Raw genomic sequence first — 19,793 nt, 5'->3', positions numbered from 1 at the left:
CATCCGGAGTAACCACTTTTTAGTTGTTTAGAGCTCACGATCGTCCTCTGCATTGCATCGTCCACATTATTTTTTAAGACGTCCTCTCCAACTCTTCATTCCCTCCCGCATTTAGATCAACCCAAACCCAGAGAGAGAGAGAGAGAGAGGTTATGGGGGAGAGGAATTAATCTTTGCCGACACCACACTGCATCCCCTGCCTGAAGCAAGCATGGCATCCAGCACTTCTTTCAAGCCCGCGGGCATATTAGCTGTCCCGGACGGGTAGAGTCACAGAGGGGAGAGAGAGAGGGGGGGGGGGGGGGGGAGAGGATTGGCCAATGGCCATGGTGGTCGCCATGGTCGCGTGATGTCATAGAGTAGAGAACAAGAAACCAAGATAGCCCAGTGAAGGCCGCAGCTGGAACCTTTAAGTGATTTTTTTTTCTAGGAGAGTGAGAGAAGGGACGGAAGTCAGGGGTGGACACGTGAGAGTGGGAGAGGTCAAGAATGGCGGCACTGGCCATCGCTCTGGCCGGCGTCCTCCTCGCGCTTGCGGCGGTGGCGGAAGCCGACACCGACGCCGCCGATGGTAATGCTTTTTGGGGGCGCCGTTCCCCAGCTCCTGTTCTTGGTTTCTTGGAACTGCATTCATCAGTGTGATTTCACTACCTGAATACCTGGTGTTTGCTGCTCTTGGTTTATTGGAATGCATTCGTCAGTGTGATTTACCTGACGTTTGTTGCTCTTGGTTCCTTGGAGATGTGTGATCGATGCTGTGGTTCTTGCAGTTGCGGCCTTGGGGAATCTCTACACCTCCTGGAACAGCCCGCCGCAGCTCACCGGATGGTCGGCCGACGGCGGCGACCCCTGCGGGGCCGCGTGGAAGGGCGTCTCCTGCTCGGGCTCCGTTGTCACCTCAATGTAAAGATACTCTCATGAAGTCACAACAATTTTTGCGATGAAAACGACATGATATTTTGCCACATTGTGCTCTGATGCCACGCATGCTTATGGGAATATCGGTGTTTCGTCTTTCTTTTCCCCCCACTGCATTTCGCTTCCACGAAAATTTTAGGATTGTGGTGCCTTGCAATGGGCACAGGAAGCGGCTGATGATCCAAACTTCGGGTTATTTTCTCATGCTTGTGGAAAAGTTGTTGTTAGCATTTACATCCACTGCTGTTGTTGTTCTGCTTTTCTTTTCTTTTTTTTTTAAAAAAGGTTGTTATTGCTGCTGTCATGAGCCAAATATATTTGTAAGACCAATCACCATATTGTATTGGTTCATGGGATATTATCGATAAGATGTACTGCTTTTTCATGCTTCCTGTGGAGAGAGTTATAGATTATGTAATTCTTCTCTGGTAAAATAGTGAATGTTGTTTGGCATAACTTTGTAACTGAAATGCATAGCTTGTGAACCAAAACTACACTTAAAAAAATCTTCATATATGTCAATATGTGTTCTTTTCCTATACAAAGGTGGTTTGAGATTAGAAATTTCCTTTAGAATGTATGTGGTCCTTAATTCTGTAACTTTATCTATTTTTTTCATTTTTCTACCGTGAATTACCTCAATTGGAGATGCTCAACACTGAATTATTCCCCCCCCCCCCCACACACACACATTTTGCAGCAAGGTTTCTGGTATGGGGCTGAATGGTACTCTTGGTTACCAGTTGTCAAGTCTACAGGCATTGAAAACAATGTATGAGCTAACTCTTTAGAGTACATTTCCTCATTATTTGGTGTCATGTTCATAATTTATATCTTTCATTTTTCAACTTGCAGGGACTTAAGTAACAACAACTTGCATGATTCAATTCCTTACCAGTTGCCAGCAAACCTTAGCTATCTGTAATGTCACCCAACCTGTACATCTTGATTCCTGATAACTGGTTCGTGAAATTTGATTCAAAGTGAATACAGGAATTTGGCGAGAAATAACTTCTCTAGTAATCTGCCGTACTTTATATCCAACATGGTTTCACTTGACTACCTGTAAGTTGCTGCCCATTGCAAAGATGTAGTTCATTCTGCGGTGATTTTTTTTAGTTGACACAATCTAACTGCAAATAACCTCTGCATGCAGCAATCTCAGCCACAACTCACTATTTCAGGAAATTGGTGAACTATTTGGAAACCTCAATTCACTTTCAGAACTGTAAGGCCCACTTAACCCTTGTTTTTTTTTTTGTATGCAAGCTTGACTTGCATCTTGTGTGGCTGATATTGTTAGTCGTGCGCATACTGTTTTAGTATTGAATAATGAATATCTTCTTCAGTCACAAATAAGTGTCATTTCAGGCACAAACACAATCTTCAAAATATAGCTCTGACCACCGATTAAAATTGCAATATATTTGTAAATCTGATAAAATTATAATACTAAGAGATTTTTTTCAAGATAAAACTGTTATGAATAGCACTTGTATTCATCATAGGGGCTCTAGGCTCAAATATATACATGTACAGGTGGGAGCAAATATGCAGAAAACCCCTTATACAATGGGGAAAATACAAATACACATATACATCTAACACCCCCCCCCCCCCACAAACTCAGGGTGGATCAAGAACACTGAGTTTGGAGAGATAAAATCTGTGCTGAGCTCTCGTCTGTGCCTTCGTGAAGAAATCTGCCAACTGAAGCTCCGAAGGCACATACCGAAGAGCAATCACATCATCCTGTACCTGTGCTCGTGTATAAGAAGCATCAACACCAATATGCTTAGTAAGCTCATGCTTCACCGGATCACGAGCAATACTGATAGCACCTATACTGTCAGACAAAAGAGGAGTCGGTGTAGTAACAGAAACACCAAAATCCTCAAGCAACCACCGTAGCCAAGTAACCTCTGCTGTCACAAGAGCCATAGCTCGCAACTCAGCCTCTGCACTCGAACGAGAAACGGCTGTCTGCTTCTTAGTCTTCCAAGCAATGAGGGAACCACTAAGAAAAACACAATAGGTAGAAAGAGAACGACGATCAGAGGAATCACTAGCCCAAGTGGCATCTGAATAGGCCTGAAGGTGTAAAGAGCTGGAGCGCGGAAAGAACAGACGATGAGAGATAGTCCCACGAAGATAATGCAGAACCCGAAGAAGATGACTATAGTGGAGCTGAGTGGGAGCTGAAACAAACTGACTGAGGATATGTACAGAGTACGAAATGTCAGGACGAGTAACACCAAGATACACAAGACTCCCTACAATGTGACGATAGCGTGTGGGATCAGAAAGAGGTTCACCATCGGTGGCACGAAGATGAACATTTAGCTCCATTGGAGTCTCAATAGTACGCTGGTCAGTGAGAGAAGCACGATCAAGGAGTTCCTGAATGTACTTTTCTTGGGACAGATAGAAGCCCTCAGGCGTGGAAGAAACCTCAATTCCAAGGAAGTAACGAAGAGGACCTAGATCAGACATGAGAAACTGCTCACTGAGGCGTGCCTTCACAAAGGCAATGTACTGAGAATCATCTCCAGTAATGATCATATCATCAACATAAAGAAGGAGAAGTGTCCGACCACGAGACGAAGTGTGGACAAAAAGTGCCGGATCATGAGCACTGGCAGAAAAACCAGCAGCACTAACGACAGAAGCAAAGCGCTGAAACCAAGCACGAGGAGCTTGCTTAAGCCCATAAAGAGAGCGACGAAGGCGACAAACCATACCCTCAGGGACGGAATATCCAGGCGGAGGCTGCATATACACCTCCTCACGCAGCTCACCATTAAGGAAGGCATTCTTGACATCAAGCTGAGAGATGGACCACGCACGAACAGAGGCCACGGCAAGAAGAGTGCGAACAGTGGTCATGTGAGCCACAGGAGCAAAGGTCTCATCATAGTCACGACCATGCTCCTGCTGAAAACCACGCGCCACAAGGCGAGCCTTGTAACGCTCAAGAGAACCATCAGATCGGGTCTTAACCTTGTAAACCCACTTGCACGTGATAGGACGAACATGTGCAGGAAGGGAAACAAGATCCCACGTGCCAGTGCGCTCAAGAGCAGCAATCTCCTCTGCCATCGCATGCTGCCATTCCTGATGATGAATAGCATCGCGGTAAGAGGTCGGCTCGGAAAGAACAGTGCCAGCAACAAAACGGTCTGGAGGTCGAATCGATCGACGATCACGAAGGGCATAGTGGTGAGACTCAGAAGAAGAATCCTCTGCAGAAGATGACTTACCAGAAGAAGACACATCAGACAAAGATGCATTAGGAGAAGATGGCACATCAGAGGAAGGCATAGCAGAGGATGGATCTGCAACACATCGGTCACGTGTGTAGAACTGTGTCACAGGCGGCTTATGATCATAGATGGTACCAACTGGAGCCTGAGAAGAAGGCTCCAAAGACGACACCACAGAAGGGTCAGAAAAAGAGGGCACCAAGCGTGAGGACGGAGCAGTGACAATAGGAGTATCAGGAAAAGTCAGGAAAGAAAGTGGCTCAACTACAGATGCATGAGAAGCATCTGAAGAAGGACGATGATAGAAAGGACGAGACTCATCAAAGGTAACATCCCGAGAGATCCTAATCCGACGTCCAATAGGATCCCAACAACGATACCCCTTATGTTCAGCACTATATCCCAGAAAAACACACTCAACAGACTAAGCGGTCAGCTTGGTGCGCTCTCGAGGTGCAAGGAGCACATAGCACACACAGCCAAAAAGACGAAGGCTGGAGTAGTCAGGCGTCTTCCCACAAAGACGCTCATATGGAATCCCACCATGAAGAGCTGATGAAGGCTGGATGTTAGTCAAATAAGTGGCAGTAGAGACAGTATCAGCCCAAAAATGAGGTGGAACAGAAGAGGCAATCATAAGAGCACGAGCAGTCTCAAGAAGATGACGATGCTTGCGCTCAGCAACACCGTTCTGAGCATGAGCACCAGGACAAGAGAATTGGGTAAGAGTGCCCTGCTCCGAAAGAAATTGGTGAAGGGCTCCAGAAAGGTACTCCCCAGCAGAGTCAGCACGAAAAATCTTAATGGCAGTGTCAAACTGAGTACGAACCATGGTGGCAAATGTCTTATAGATCGATAAAGCCTCACTACGATGTGTCATGAAATAAACCCATGTGTGGCGAGAAAAATCATCTATAAAAAGTATATAGTACCGATGGCCCCCTTTCGAAACGAAGGGAGCCGGACCCCATACATCAGAATGAACAAGATCAAAAGGACACTTCGACACTGACTCACTAGAATGATAGGGAAGCTGAATCTGCTTACCTAGCCTACATCCCTGACACTGATCCAACGATACATCACCAGAGACGGATCCCAAAAGACCACGACGAACTAATGTAAACAGACGCGAACCACAAAGATGGCCCAAACGATGATGCCACTGAGCAAAGGACGATGAAGATGAAACAGCAGAAGCAGAGCCCACGAGACTGGCAGAGGCAGCGGAAGGAAGACGAAGCCAGTCAAGCTCCCAAAGGCGCTGAGAATCACGTCGACGAGGGCCAGTACCAACCAGGAGACCCGTGCTGCGATCCTGAACACAACAAGAGTCAGAGTCGAGAATGACACGACAACCATGATCAGTGAGCTGGCCAGCTGAGATAAGCTGCATGGTCAGTTTGGGAACATAAGAAACAGCAGGGACATGAAAAGAGTCAGACAAAAGAGTGCCTCGTCCTGCAACAGAAAGGGGTGATACATCTGCGGTATGAACAGTGATAGGGATAGATGGAGTACTAATGGAAGAAAGATTGGTACGATCATGAGTCATATGAAAAGATGCACCAGAATCAAGAATCCATGGAAAAGTACCTGGAGCGGAAGTGGAAAGTGGTCCCTCAGTGGAAGACTGAGAAGCAGCAGCAGCAGGAGTTGACGGTGCAGAGGCCGGAGTAACAAAACCAGCAACTCCAGGAGGTGCAGAGGTAGCAAGGCGACGAAGCAACATGAGGATCTCCTGTGTCTCAGAACCAGTAGAACCCCTCTGAGAACCTCCAGTACCAGGACTACTAGCACTACTGCCACCCTGTGAAGTACGACCACCACGACGACTCTGAGCCTTCTTCTTCCTGTAACAATAATCCTCCACATGTCCAGCCTTATCACAATACTTGCAATGAAGACCGCCACTCCCTCCAGCCCTAGAAGAGGGCGCCACTGAAGAAGGCGCCGTAGGCGGAGGAGTAGGCAAACGAACAGCCAAGGCAGAAGGAGACTGTAGCAGGCCTGCAGTACGAAGACGCGTCTCTTCATTACGAATAGCAGCAAGAGCATCCATCAGAGACACACAAGGCTGACGAGCAAGCAGCTGAGCACGAAGTGGCTCAAACTCAGCACGAAGACGGGTCAAGAAGTCATATGTGCGCCGTACCAACAAAGCATTCTTCTGACCCCTGCAGGACTCACAAGTGGCAATTGACAACTGAGGACTAAGAGAATCAAGCTGACGCCACATAGCAGACATCTGTGCATAGAACTCCTCAACTGTGGCATCACCCTGCTGTAACAGCTGCTCCTTGCGTAAAGCATCAATATACAATGACTGACCAGATGGCTCATAAAGATCACGAAGAGAAGTCCACATCTGATGTGAAAAATCAAAGTAAACAATGTCTGCAGCAAGACGCTCTTCCATACTGGCAACAAGAATAGAGGCAGCACGAGCATCCTCATCCAACCAAGTCCTGTATGCAACAAAATCTGTATCATAAGCTGACAGATTATCATCATAAGAGGCAAGCAGCCGCGCCTTATCATCCTCTGAAGCATTCTCGGGAATCACTGGCTGAATAGGGCATACAGGCTTGGGTGGACATGGCAGATCACCAGTAAGAAAATCCCAAAGACGAAGACCCTTCATGTGCCACGTCATCCGTGGCACCCAGTCACGATAATTAGTGCCATTGAAAAGCACCGGACATCGCGGAACCTGGAGACCACCTGACGAAGGAGCTGAGGACGACATCCTGAAGCAAAACACCTGTCGACGGCAAGAGCGCAAATGAAAAGCGGCGGGCGACGGCAACAATTTTTTTTTTTATACTAACTTTCCAGAGCCAAGCAGGATGAGCTGGCGAAGACTGTAGCAGCAGAGAGCTACGTACAGTCAAAACAGGAGAGGGGTAGGTCCTTTTTTTTTTTTTTTTTTTTTTTTGCTCACGGTGCTTCCCTTTTCTGGATGCTCACGGCTCTGTTGAACAGAGCAAAGCAGAGGCACGGAGAGAGGCACCGAGAGAGAGAGCGGAGTAGAGACACGGCGCGGTCCCGACGGCAGGGGAGGCGGGTCTCCGGCGCGATCCCGACGGCGGTGGAGGTGGCTTCCGGCGCCGGCAAGACCCTGGCGGCGGACCCCGAAGTCCGACGGAGCCCGACGCGGTGGGTCCTAACGGGGGCGAGGCAAGGTCGGCGGCGGGGCGAGGTCCAGCAGCGGCGAATCCGGCGGCGGCGAGACTGTGGAGTCTGGCGGCGCGAATGCGGTAGCGGCGGGACTGGGCGAGGCGAGGTCGGCAGCGGGACAGTTGAGTCCGGTGGCGGCGGTACGGACAGCAACTCGAATCCGGCGGCGGCGGGACGCCAAGATCCAGCAGCGTCGCGAATCCGGCGGCGGCGCAAATTCGGTGGCAGCAGGACGGACTTCGACGGCGACGGCTCGGCGAGCGGATCCGGCGGAACAGTAAGAGATCCCGCTGTTCAGAATGAAGAACAGACGGCGATGGTGGTGGGCACGCAAGTGCAACGTGCGGTGGAAAAAAAAACGGCCAGGGAGAGAGAGATTAAACCCTAACCCTAGTTTTTGGCTCTAATACCATGTTATGAATAGCACTTGTATTCATCATAGGGGCTCTAGGCCCAAATATATACATGTACAGGTGGGGGCAAATATGCAGAAAACTCCTTATACAATGGGGAAAATACAAATACACATATACATTTAACAAAAACTACCAATATCATTTTCATATGGGCAATCTTAAAATCATAGAGACATTCTTGGTCAAAATTAAAATAGTTAGACTGCATGGATTCTAGGGCGACAATTATTTTGACTGGAGGAAGTATCCATTTACAATATTCGGAGCTTTCAGATACTATCTGACTCTTTCCCCTGGTTTCATGACTTCATCTTATGCTATTTAAAATCCTTACAGAGATATATCTTTCAACAACCTGACGGGGAATCTTCCGATTTCTATGAGCTCTCTGTCAAAACTTTCTAGCCTGTAAGTATTCAGATCTTCCCACCTTTGAATTTCAGTTTCATGGTTCTCATAATTCTCTTCTAACCCGCTATGTAGTTATATGCAAAATAATCAACTATCAGGCACAGTTAATGTCCTCAGCAACCTAAGTCTTGCTACACTGTAAGTGACTTCCACCAATCAATATGGCTGCTATCTATCTAATAACTTATTATGTATTGTTATATACCTTTGAACAGAAATATTGCAAACAACAATTTCAGCGGCATGATACCACAAGAATTCAGCTCCATTTCGAATTTGATGTATGCACCAACATGCTTTACTTCTTTTTTTCTATGGAAACCATTTGTACATGCTGATGGATTAGTGCAATTGCAAACGTAGAGTTGGCGGAAACTCATTTGTCAATATGCCTGCCTCCCCACCACCAACTCTCATGCCACCTCTGGAGAATCCACGTGATCAGCCAAACTATCCTCAGGGGCCTATAAGTGCTCCTATTGATCTAGACGACAAGAAGCAAGGTCTGCAAACAGGTTCACTTATAGGGATAGCTGTTTGCTCAATAGCTGCTGCCTCATGTGTACTTTTCGTGCTGGTATTCTGCCTTCACAATACCCGAAAAAGAAATGATAATGGGAGCAGTGAACCAAAAGATATTATAGGTTCTCTTGCAGTAAACATAGAGAGAGGTATGCTCCTATTTATTTTTTGCATTGTAGTGTTCTGTTATCATACCAGCATTTTTGTCATTTAGTGATTCATAAATTCATCAGATAAGAATAATGAGATTACTCTCTTACCATTAGTTAATGAATAGGAAGTATAACAGAATCTACTTCTAAAACCCGGAGAATCTAGCAATTTGCTGAGGTAAAGTGGAACAGGAACTTGTGATTTTGCTTTCATCACGATTTTACTCCTTAGTGTTTCTCCATTGCAGCATCTAATCAGGAAATCCATAACAACAACCATGGGAATGCTGTTCTAGCAACTTCAGTTCTCCAACCTACTGGAAAAATGACTCCGGAGAGAGTACATGGTACAAATGTTTCTATTGCAAAAAAGACAAAGGTTCCTGTGACAGCAACTTCATATACTGTTGCTGCTCTCCAAGTTGCTACGAATAGCTTTTGTCAAGACTCTCTCCTAGGCGAGGGTTCACTTGGCCGTGTTTACAAGGCTGATTTTCCCGATGGGAAGGTAATAGCATATTTCGAAATTTGAATTAACTGAAACTTGTGAGCTGTGTCATTTGTAACAATCCTTTGTTGATACAATCATGATATGCCATGACTTGATCAGGTCTAGTTTCCATATTTGGCTGTTTGGACTTTGGATCATTTTATCTTTTCTTTTTGCGAGGATCATTTAACCATTTTCTGCGTTATTCAAATACAAAACTTGTGCGCATAGCATTGCTTACATAGCCAGCCCCTTTTTTGTACGTTATATTATTTATTTATTTTGTTTCATCATGACTCTAAAACTAAATTGTGCCTGTGATAACAGGTACTTGCTGTGAAGAAGATAGACAGCGCTGCACTTTCCTTGTATGAAGAAGATAACTTTCTCGAGGTTGCCTCAAACATCTCACGACTCAGACACCCGAACATTGTGCTGCTTACAGGCTATTGTGTTGAACATGGGCAAAGGCTTCTTGTATATGAGTACATCGGAAATGGAACACTGCATGATATATTGCACTATTGTGATGAAGCAAGCAAGAAACTTACATGGACGACCCGTGTGAAGATTGCACTAGGCACTGCTCGGGCTTTAGAGTATGTCACTCGATCAGTCTAATATTGTCATTCCATAGAAGATTATGCTATTCTGGTATTATTTATACTACCATGTAATGTCTACCTTTCTAATTCTCTAGGTACCTGCATGAGGTGTGCCTGCCTCCTCTTGTACATAGAAATTTCAAGTCATCAAATATTCTTCTTGATGAAGAGTACAGTCCACATCTGTCTGACTGTGGGCTTGCTGCCCTGTCACCAAATCCTGAGAGAGAGGTAAGTAATGTAGCGGCATATTGGTCAATGCTAATTGTTTCAGAAGCATTGTCTTTAGCCTTTTCTAGTTGCTACTTGGGCTAAGAAGGTATTATTATGTTATGCCAGGTTTCATCTGAGGTGGTTGGCTCTTTTGGATATAGTGCCCCCGAGTTTGCCATGTCAGGAACATATACTGTAAAGAGTGATGTGTACAGTTTTGGAGTAGTGATGTTAGAGCTATTGACAGGCCGTAAGCCATTAGATAGGTACAGTACTCATCATTTCTGGCCTGCTAAATTGTATTGATGTAGTTTTTAAATCAAGATGGAAATTCATTTTTTTTGTTTGGTCGCAATTTTGTATAACTGTGTTTTACAGCTCCAGAGAGAGGTCAGAACAGTCTCTTGTCAGATGGGCTACTCCGCAGCTTCACGATATTGATTTACTTGCCAAGATGGTCGATCCAGCGATGGATGGGTTGTACCCTGCAAAATCGCTCTCCCGGTTCGCTGACATAATTGCAATCTGTGTCCAGGTACATTCTTCTTGCTGCATATTGGCATCTCTCATTTGTCAAAACCTTGTTCTTGCATCCAAGTATGATATGAACATCATAGTTAGCAACCACCCACTCCACTAATCCCAGTCAGTCTTTAAATAGGTTTTGGTTGCCATATGAACTAAATTACTCCCTTCAGAGGTGGACTAAGATCATCATGTTGTGTCTGTGCCTTTTGTGGTCAATGTTTGCAGCCGGAACCGGAGTTCCGTCCACCTATGTCCGAAGTTGTCCAGCAGCTCGTGCGCCTGATGCAGAGGGCTAGCATAATAAGGCGACACTCAGATGATCTGGGATTCTCGTACAGGGTCCCCGAGCGCGAAGGAGGAGCCGGCGACATCTTCTGAGACCAAAGTTCCTTTCAGCTATACTACAAGTGATGCACAGTTTGAACGGAAGAAAAGCCTTATTACCACAGGATCCCCAGCAGTTGGATCAGGCCACCTTTGAGTGCTGAATTGTTCAGTTTCATCCTGTCTTCTTCTCCCTCTGGTGTTTTTTCAGCTGGCTCAGTTTTATCTTATCTTGAACCGTAGCGGGACTTGTGAGTTGTGAATGCCATCTACATCGTTGTTGTCATCGATTGATAAATATATAGGGAAAAGAAATGGTCTGCGGCCTTCGACTGCTGGTGCTGAGCACCTCGGTGCAGACAGCGACCTGTGCCTGCTCGTCAGCGAGGCAAGTTTCTCTGGGAAGCGAACGCCTGAACTGAAAGGCATGCCAATTCTGCGGCCGGAGGCCACGTTCAGTTGAGTGGTAACGTCAAAGGTGCGGTAGGGATTCGTCGCTGTTGATGGCTTTGGGGTCCTTTCCCTGCGGTTTCATTGGGTTTTACGTTTCCAATACTGTTTTTCCTTTGAACAGGAGTGTTTTCTGCAATTCTGCTACTGTGGCACCGGCATACTTCGTTTCCTTTTTCCAAGTCCTGGAATTGGAAACTGCTAAGCCAAGACACATAATGATACTCATCCTTCGATTATAAATACATATCATTGTAGATAAAACATGATCTTTAATTTATAGTTTTAATAATTATTTTTTATTAAAATATTTTTATAAAATGTATGAAATTTATAATATTATAAAAATATTTTTTAAGATAAATCTGCCCATATGATTTTTAAAATTTTAAACTAAATATTTTAAAGTTATTATTAATTAAAATTTTAAAAGTCTGATCGAATATTTTTCAAAACATATGTATTTATGATCAAGCAAGTAACTGAGATTAGACATGCAACTTTATGATTGATTAGACTGCCACATAATGGCATACTGTAACTGAGATGGTCTCGTCAGGCGTCCAGTCAGAAGAAAGCCAAGCTTGCACTCACACGTAAAGCCGAAAGCCTATGCACAGGGCCCAGGCTTTGACATTGCGGCTGGCTGCATGGGATTCTGGGTGGGGCGCGCACGGCACCACCGAGAGCCGCACCCAACCGCCCAAAATCCCCCATTCCCACCGTGCGTGTCGCTCAGGGTTCAAAATTTTCGTTAGGTGTTTTTTTACGCTCACGGGTGAAATCATCGAAATTCAGATGAAATTTTGGACAAAACGATCCAAACAAAATTGTCGGCTAAAATTTGACCGAAATAGGCTGCAACAATTTAGCCCGGGTTTGACAGCATATTTTGAAAAAAAAAAGATAAATAATTGTGATATATGTTACCGTCAATCAAATTAAAATTGCAAACAAAGAATACCTACAGTAATAAAGTGAAGAGGATATTGGTCAAGCCTTTGATTGGAGAAATAATTGGCAAAACGTTTCAGTGAAATTTTCAGCACAATACTCTATATTTTATTGCTGATGTAAGTAAGATAGTGGCACGGTCTCAAATCAATGGTCACATGGCAGCAACAGTGTTGGGAGAGTGATACATGTTGACACCCGCTCATTGACTTTGGCATATCAGCCAACTTCAAAGGTAAAATAGTATGACTACGTCAAGGCAGATGTTCTCTCTATGCTCTGCAGAAGTTAGATCGAAGGACATACAACGAAGGACTGAAAGTCTGAGGATGCAAGTGATGATCCCAAAATAAGCATATGGAGAAGAGAATACCGAAGGGCAAAAGCGGAGCAAAGCTCTAGAGATGAAGCCTGGACGCGAGAATAGAAGAACAAAGGGATACGAAGAAACCCAAATGACAAAGGGTATAATGAACCTCTAAGGACGAAGAGGTGTGGCACAAAGACATTCAACAAGAGAACAAATACCTACCCTAAGAAGAACCTAAAGGTTAGCAAGAATCCGACGGGAAGGTGACCAGAGGGAATCCGCTAGTAGCCCTAAAGGAGGATCTGAATGTGAATCTCTTAAGCATGTGTTGAGTCCAGTTAGGATAGAGCTCTGCAAATATATATCGATAGTAATACTTTGAAATATTTTAGGATATTTCTTCATGTTAAAAGGAACTTTTTTTTATATAAAAGATATAAATGTAATAATGATTGAGATGGTTGAAGTATAACTATAAAAACCCTTATCTGACCATGGTAATAACAAGAATGAATAATTATTCACTCGCTATTACGAGTCTACTTTACTGTGTTACGATCAGCTTCCCAACGAACAGTCTGTGGCTCAGATTTCAGCGGCAGCAAAACCATGCAAATATAGTCTTGGGCCTTGGTATAGTTACAGCAGCATTTCCTACGCAATGTATAGCACTGTGAACCTATTGATTACACATACAGAAACATACAATATTCTGGAAACGTAGCACCCAATTGGCCAATTGTACCTCGCAAAGCTAAGAACCTGTGGCCATTCAGCTAAGAACATGTGATCGAAATGGGCCAATCTTCTGGAAACGATGCAGACTGCGCACAATCAGACAGTCACGCGCAGGGCTAATTCAGCTGCTGCTAGCTTGGGGAACCCTGAGTTTCTGTCACTCAAACTGGTAATATCAAATTTTAGTCGGCGTCTTGTGCTCTTCTGAACATCCGAGAGATAAAGACGGCCCCCCTTCTCACAAGATTCCGGTCCTAAAACTACAATTGCTAGCAGAGTGTTGCAAGAAAATTACAAGAATTTGCGTTGTCGCTGTACATTCAGAAAAGAGAGACCAAGTTGCCCAAGAGGCCACGACATCGAAGGAGGAGGTGTTCTCTAGACAACTGACTCACCTCTTCTACCGCAAGACGAGGACGCTGGCGAGGTCTTCACAATCGGCGGATGCGGGGTCGGTGGGCGTGGGGTCACGGACGAGGACAGTGGCACGATGGCCCTCAGGGGCGCTGGCAATGCCGCCGCTGCTCGGGTAGTCGGGTTGGATGAGGGAGGCAGGAGGACGCAGAGCTCAGCCGCTCGGTTGAGGCAAGAGGATAAGGTGAAGGAAAAAATAATTTAGGGAGTTAGATTTAGAATAATTTGGAATAGGTTTAGGTTGCTCCATCAATTAGGACCCAGCACATTCAAACTGCACCAAATTCTTTTTTTTTTACCGAAATGGGAAAATTTCAGTCTAAATTGAAATTAGCAAAATTCATAAAATTTCATCGATTATTTTCCCTGATGTTGCTCATGGGTCACTCCTCTCTCCACAATGCTTCCCTAGTGCGTACCTTTTCCTTTCTGTTTTTTTTTATATTAAAATTCTCTGACTTCACAATAAATAAAGTCACCGTGACTTTAAAACGGGTGGGATACCCGAAATAAATTTTGCAAAATAGTTGATACAACGTCCTCATAAACAGCAACCCGTCGTAGTGATCCATTAAAACAGTAATCTTACCGCTGTGTAACCAGTATTTATCTGTAAATTACTGTAGCACATCTCACGTCTCACTATTCCTCCCCTGACTTTAGGAGTGTGAAGTAAGAGGATCCGGATCTTCCCACCCTGCCCACGCGGTCACGCCCGCAAAATCCGCTGGCCCGTGCGCGCCCACCTGATGCCTCGCGTTTGGTTCGAACCGTCCCGCACCACACGCGTCGTCGCGCACACAGGCACACGCCGACTCCGCCTCGCTGGCCGACTCCGCCTCGCCCGCTCCGGTCGCTCGTAGCGGAAAACCGCACCGCGACCGCGAGCCGAGCGCCGGTGCGGCGTCCTCCAGTAGCCAAGCCACGCGGACGCGGCCTTGGCTGGCTTCTCCTCGCGATAAAACGGATGCTCGCTGCTGAGCCGGATGGCCGCCCACTCGCTCTCCTCGCTCCCCATCACGCGCTCGCCGCTCGCACGCCGCGGTCTCCCGGACTCCCCGGCGTCCCGAGGCCTCTGCTCCTCGCGCACGCGGCCCCTCGGCCTCCGTGGCCGCTCCCGCCGCGCGCTCCTCGGAGCAGGAGGTGCGTTCTCGGCCCAGCACTGGCGCGCCCGCCCGTGCTCGTCTGGTTGCTGTGTGTTTCCTAGAGTAAGCCAAGCCAGTCCAAAGGCATCAGGTAGTGTTCTGCTGATCACACCCAACGCGATGCTGCCGCGATCGATCCGTAGTCTGGTTCTCTCTGAGAATAGTTTCTTCTTATGCTCGTCTTGTCCAAGCGCTTAAACCGTGATCTGTAATCGGAAAAATCCCATTTTTTCTCAACTCCCGTAGGACTACAAAAAGTGGAATGACTGTATGGTACGCATGGATAGACGTGGTCCGTGCCATTCCCATATTCTGGGATACCGAAATGTGGATCTAGGAGAAGAGGGAACAAAAATGGTTGGTTGGAGGAAAAAAGGTAACCATGATGGTCTTGATGGATAGTGAAAGAGACGGGATGGGGACAATTTAGCGGCTGTAGCCTTCCGTTCCTACCCATCCTCATCTAGTCACCTCTATCACACCCCTTCAATCTTGATTATGACTATTAATTTGGCCATTTGGGCATGGTACAGGCTTTGCAGCCGAAATTTTTTAGATTGTTCACACCACGTACCTTTTGCACCCGTGGTTATAATATAAATTCGTACCTTTGCACAATTGAATTCCGTGGGTTTATTTTGTAGGCGGAAGGAGAAGACAGAGAGGTGGACCTTTGCACAATTGAATTCAGTGGGTTTATTTTGTAGGCGGAGGGAGAAGACAGAGAGGTGGATTGGGCTGCAGAGCCATGTCAAGTTCCACGAATTCAACAGTGGCCACGGAGCTGGCAGTGGCTGAGAGGAGTGGGAATGTTGAGCCTCTACCTTTTGTCAATGATAAACATGGAGGTATCATTGTTGAGATGACGACTCCGATGGATCCTGAAGTGTTTTCAGCTTCCTTGAAAGCATCGTTGGCGAAATGGAGGGAGCAGGTAATCTCCTCAACCATGGGTATACCTTTGAGTTATTAGAAATTTACTATGTTAGCATATATGCTGTCATGCTGTGATGACATGTTAAAAATGCCATCAGCCTCTAAGTTGAAAATGCATGTGTGAAATAAATACCCCAACATTTAAAACATGAACTGTGCACAATCTATTGCAAAGATATATGGTGGCACCTATGTATAGTAGGATCAGTTAGTTAATATGTTTGGTACCATGCATAACTGCTATTCCAAAGATTAAGTACACTGTATATTTTCTATGAGGATGGATGAGCCATCCATTATAGCCAAGGCATGTGACATAGATATGTGGGGATTACTGGATGTGCACATTATTATCAAATTTAGTTATTCATGGGTAACTCAAGAGGGAGAGATGTGGTTACAATGCATAGCCTGCACCTACTTGTCATTGAAATTTAATTTTCTTTTAGCGCTTTACATTGGTTATCCCCATGGTTGTAATTTTGTATTTTGTATTTTGTACTGCCCTCATTGTAGGGAATAAGAGGTGTCTGGATAAAATTGCCCATCACGCTTTCCAACCTTATTCCACCAGCAGTAGAGGTAACTAAACTCACCTGTTCCATATTTATGGTAGTAGAGCTTGCTTCTTGAGCTAGCATTCTTGATTTAACTTGTATATTCCGAAGTGAAGTACTTTAGTACAATATTTGAATCACCTTAATTCAATTATTTTTGTTTTGATAGTAATTGGTACGCTCACAATTTGATAACTCTTTTTTGACATGATCTTCTATCCTTTGAAGAGAAATAGTTGGAGAGAATCATACTGTGTAATATGCTAAAACAGTATGGAGGGATTCATTTGGATTTGATCTCTGAAATGCTTTTACTTCATTTTGTATGTAGGAAGGATTCTGGTACCATCATGCAGAGGAAACTTACTTAATGCTTGCATACTGGCTTCCAAACACAACACATACGTTACCAGTAAATGCAACCCATCGTGTGGGGGTTGGAGCTTTTGTAATGAATGACAAAAGAGAGGTACCAAATGAATGTGAAAGCACTATTTGAAGGATTTAGCTTGCCATTGTTCTGTTGCCTCCTTTTCCGAATTCTAAAAACCATTGTTAAGAACTTAGCTATGGGTATGACAACATGACATTCTGTTAGGCAGTATCCTTCTTAGCAAGCTTTTAAAACGTGATTTTCGTGGCTTCACGGCAGGGCCCTAGAAAAGCTACAGAAGCTATCGCGGGAGCTATCCTTTGTCGCATTTTAGTATAAACAAATAAAAAATTAAACTTTTACATAATATAGTACATGTTTGAATTTTTTAAGACATAGTACATAAGAAGGTGCCAAATATAATATAATGTAATGTAATAATACTATAAGTCATAATATTCTTAATATAAGTGCTTAATCATAAAGAAATGAGTGTTGAAGTATTGGAAAAAGAGCAAGATATATTGTGTTGCTAGGCTTTCTTATAGCTCAAGCTTATAAAAAATGTGTTTAGGTCTTCTAGAGAAGTTGGATTTCAAAATTAGCTTGTTGTGGATACATATGTTGGATAGCGGAGCTATATCTAGCTACAAGGTATGGAAAATAGCGCAGCTATTTAGGGCTATAGCGTTTATAGCTCATATAGCGGAAGATTGGCCCAGCGCTTCGCGTTTGAGGTCCAAAACAGCTATCGTGCAGCTATAGCTAGCTATTTAGAACCTTGCTTCTTAGATATTTATCTTCTTTATCCCTCAAATTCTTACTTGCAGGTCTTGGCTGTCCAAGAAAAGAGCGGTGTACTTCGAGGCCTAGGTGTATGGAAATTTCCAACTGGAGTAGTTGAGCCAGTAAGAAATTCGGCTCTGAACATGTAGAGATGTTATTCATAGTTCTTTCTTTACCAACTTGTCTCGTTATAATTCACAAGATATTGGTACATACAGGGGGAAGATATAAACATTGGAGCCGTAAGAGAAGTAAAAGAAGAGACAGGGGTATGTATTAGTGTATACAGAAGTCCGAGTTGTGTTCAATAAACTTATCTGATAAAATACTGCTATGGTTGCTCATACACCTTTTATTTTTCCTTTCTGGATCATATCTCAGATTGATGCAGAATTTGTTGAAGTGCTGGCCTTCAGGTAACGACTGGACTTCTCCTAGTTCTTTCCTTCATTTATCTCGAAGATCCAAAGTATAATACCGACTTACTAGGTCTTATGTCACACTTAGCTTTATTATCCCATTTGCCCAATGTACCGACAACACTCCAAAAATGAGAAGTCCTGTATAACATACTATGTGCGGATATTTTTATCTTCTATGGCTGAGCTGCCTGTCTCGTAATGTTGAATATTTTGGTAAAACCTGCAATCGTTTTTGGGACCTTCTGGTGATGAAGTCCATAACTAATGTTACGAGACTTGTGAACCAAAAAAAAAAGAAAGAAAATGAAGTATGAAACATCATGTGAACAGAAAATGGGCAAATGGATATTAGTTATTGAAAGTGAGTTCTGTAATAATCTCCATCAAATTCTGTCCAATTATGAGTTTGGATTGGCCCTCACCTTTGATGGTGTTTCAAGTAGTATGGTTTTTACTCACATGGCATTGTTTTACATTTCCATTCAATATGCAGTTTTACCTGATTCTGGTTTTCCTTCCTTTTCATTCTCTTGTTGCAATATGTCTCATCTGGGTATCTCACTATTATTTTCAGGCAGAGCCACAAAGCTTTTTTTGATAAATCGGATCTGTTTTTTGTATGCCTGTTACGACCACTTTCATTTGATATTACTAAGCAAGACTCAGAAATTGAGGCGTGCCAGGTACTTGGAACCAAAATTTGAGCATCGAGTTGTTAATGTTTATTTGCAAATAAAAGCCCACCTTTTCAAATGTTTGCTTCATTTCATTGAACGGTATTTCTGGAAATGTTTTGTTGACACTTCACTTCTCAAATGCAGTGGATGCCAATAGAGGAATTTGCTGCACAACCGTTTGTCCAGAAACATGAGCTCGTGAAGTACATTCTTGAGGTCAGTTTGGCCAAGGTCGACAAAGAATATGCTGGATTCTCACCAATCCTCATAAAATCAGCATTCACGGACAGACAATCCTTCTTTTACTTGAACCGGAGGGACCTGGACAAAGCCTCAGGATCCAGTAATATGTAATACACAACAAGATTGTTGAAATCTCACTTGATATTGGAATGGGGCTGAAGCTTCATACTGGATTATGTTGTTCACCAATTGGTAGCTTGGGCACCTGATTTTGACCGTATGTTGTCTCCCACACGTCTATGATTCAAAGGATACACAGCTGTGCAAAAGTACAGAGAAATTGTTGTACTTATGAATTTGTATTGGTAGGCTTACAAATAATGCAAACATCGTTGAACTAGACCAGAGATTTTTGTTTGATCTGGCTTCTGCTGTTAATCGTTATGTGAGTCCGAGCCAGTGGGAAAGTTTCATTGATCCTGTAACAGTGTACATCGAATGCACGCTTCAAAGGGAATGTTTGAACATGGGAATTTCATGGGAATTTTTCATGGAATAATTCATTTTCCAAATGAACCGAGAAAAGAATTCGCGTTTAGAGTCCATGTATCAGTATCATTAAGTGTTGAAAAAGGTTAGATATGAAACCAGCGGGAATCTAATTGAATGGGTACGATTGATATGGATGCGTACAGATTACAGTGTTGAACCCAGAATATCTACTATATAAAATATAAGTTGTTCTCGTGCTACTTTTTCTTCTACTCTTCTTTCATCTAATAAAAACTCATAAAATACAAGTATTTTACTCGTTTTTACCATCCAT

The 19,793-nt window shown here is 44.1% G+C and overlaps 2 protein-coding genes across 2 annotated transcripts; both read left to right on the top strand.

Moving 5' to 3' along the window:
• On the top strand, window positions 1–11,337 carry LOC133927072 (protein STRUBBELIG-RECEPTOR FAMILY 8-like). Its single transcript, XM_062373342.1, has 16 exons — window positions 1–571; window positions 771–903; window positions 1,619–1,690; window positions 1,774–1,839; window positions 1,912–1,983; window positions 2,075–2,146; window positions 8,114–8,185; window positions 8,261–8,326; window positions 8,404–8,469; window positions 8,552–8,859; window positions 9,111–9,370; window positions 9,680–9,951; window positions 10,053–10,188; window positions 10,297–10,436; window positions 10,549–10,705; window positions 10,924–11,337. Exons 1-16 carry the CDS (start codon window positions 490–492, stop codon window positions 11,074–11,076), a joined length of 2,127 nt encoding a protein of 708 aa, XP_062229326.1. The 5' UTR covers window positions 1–489; the 3' UTR covers window positions 11,077–11,337.
• A 3,353-nt stretch (window positions 11,338–14,690) lies between these two features.
• Window positions 14,691–19,372, top strand: LOC133927070 (nudix hydrolase 2-like). Its single transcript, XM_062373341.1, has 9 exons — window positions 14,691–15,031; window positions 15,741–15,967; window positions 16,486–16,551; window positions 16,858–16,995; window positions 17,730–17,807; window positions 17,904–17,954; window positions 18,067–18,101; window positions 18,682–18,790; window positions 18,929–19,372. Exons 1-9 carry the CDS (start codon window positions 14,875–14,877, stop codon window positions 19,136–19,138), a joined length of 1,071 nt encoding a protein of 356 aa, XP_062229325.1. The 5' UTR covers window positions 14,691–14,874; the 3' UTR covers window positions 19,139–19,372.
• Window positions 19,373–19,793: the final 421 nt, after the last annotated feature.

This window comes from Phragmites australis, chromosome 8 (assembly GCF_958298935.1).
Source record: "Phragmites australis chromosome 8, lpPhrAust1.1, whole genome shotgun sequence".
NCBI lineage: Eukaryota > Viridiplantae > Streptophyta > Magnoliopsida > Poales > Poaceae > Phragmites > Phragmites australis.
The sequence above is the reverse complement of the archived record's forward strand: the minus strand, read 5'-3'. Positions and strand labels throughout refer to the sequence as shown.

What these genes read in the sequence shown, in the direction of transcription:
- LOC133927072 (XM_062373342.1), top strand. Translation starts at nt 490, where the DNA reads ATGGCGGCACTGGCCATCGCTCTGGCCGGCGTCCTCCTCGCGCTTGCG. An exon ending in CTGTCAAAACTTTCTAGCCT is followed by an intron (nt 8,186 to 8,260) that starts GTAAGTATTCAG and finishes CCCGCTATGTAG; the next exon opens with TTATATGCAAAATAATCAAC. An exon ending in GGCCGTAAGCCATTAGATAG is followed by an intron (nt 10,437 to 10,548) that starts GTACAGTACTCA and finishes TGTGTTTTACAG; the next exon opens with CTCCAGAGAGAGGTCAGAAC.
- LOC133927070 (XM_062373341.1), top strand. Translation starts at nt 14,875, where the DNA reads ATGGCCGCCCACTCGCTCTCCTCGCTCCCCATCACGCGCTCGCCGCTC. An exon ending in TAATGAATGACAAAAGAGAG is followed by an intron (nt 16,996 to 17,729) that starts GTACCAAATGAA and finishes TCTTACTTGCAG; the next exon opens with GTCTTGGCTGTCCAAGAAAA. An exon ending in GTTGAAGTGCTGGCCTTCAG is followed by an intron (nt 18,102 to 18,681) that starts GTAACGACTGGA and finishes TATTATTTTCAG; the next exon opens with GCAGAGCCACAAAGCTTTTT.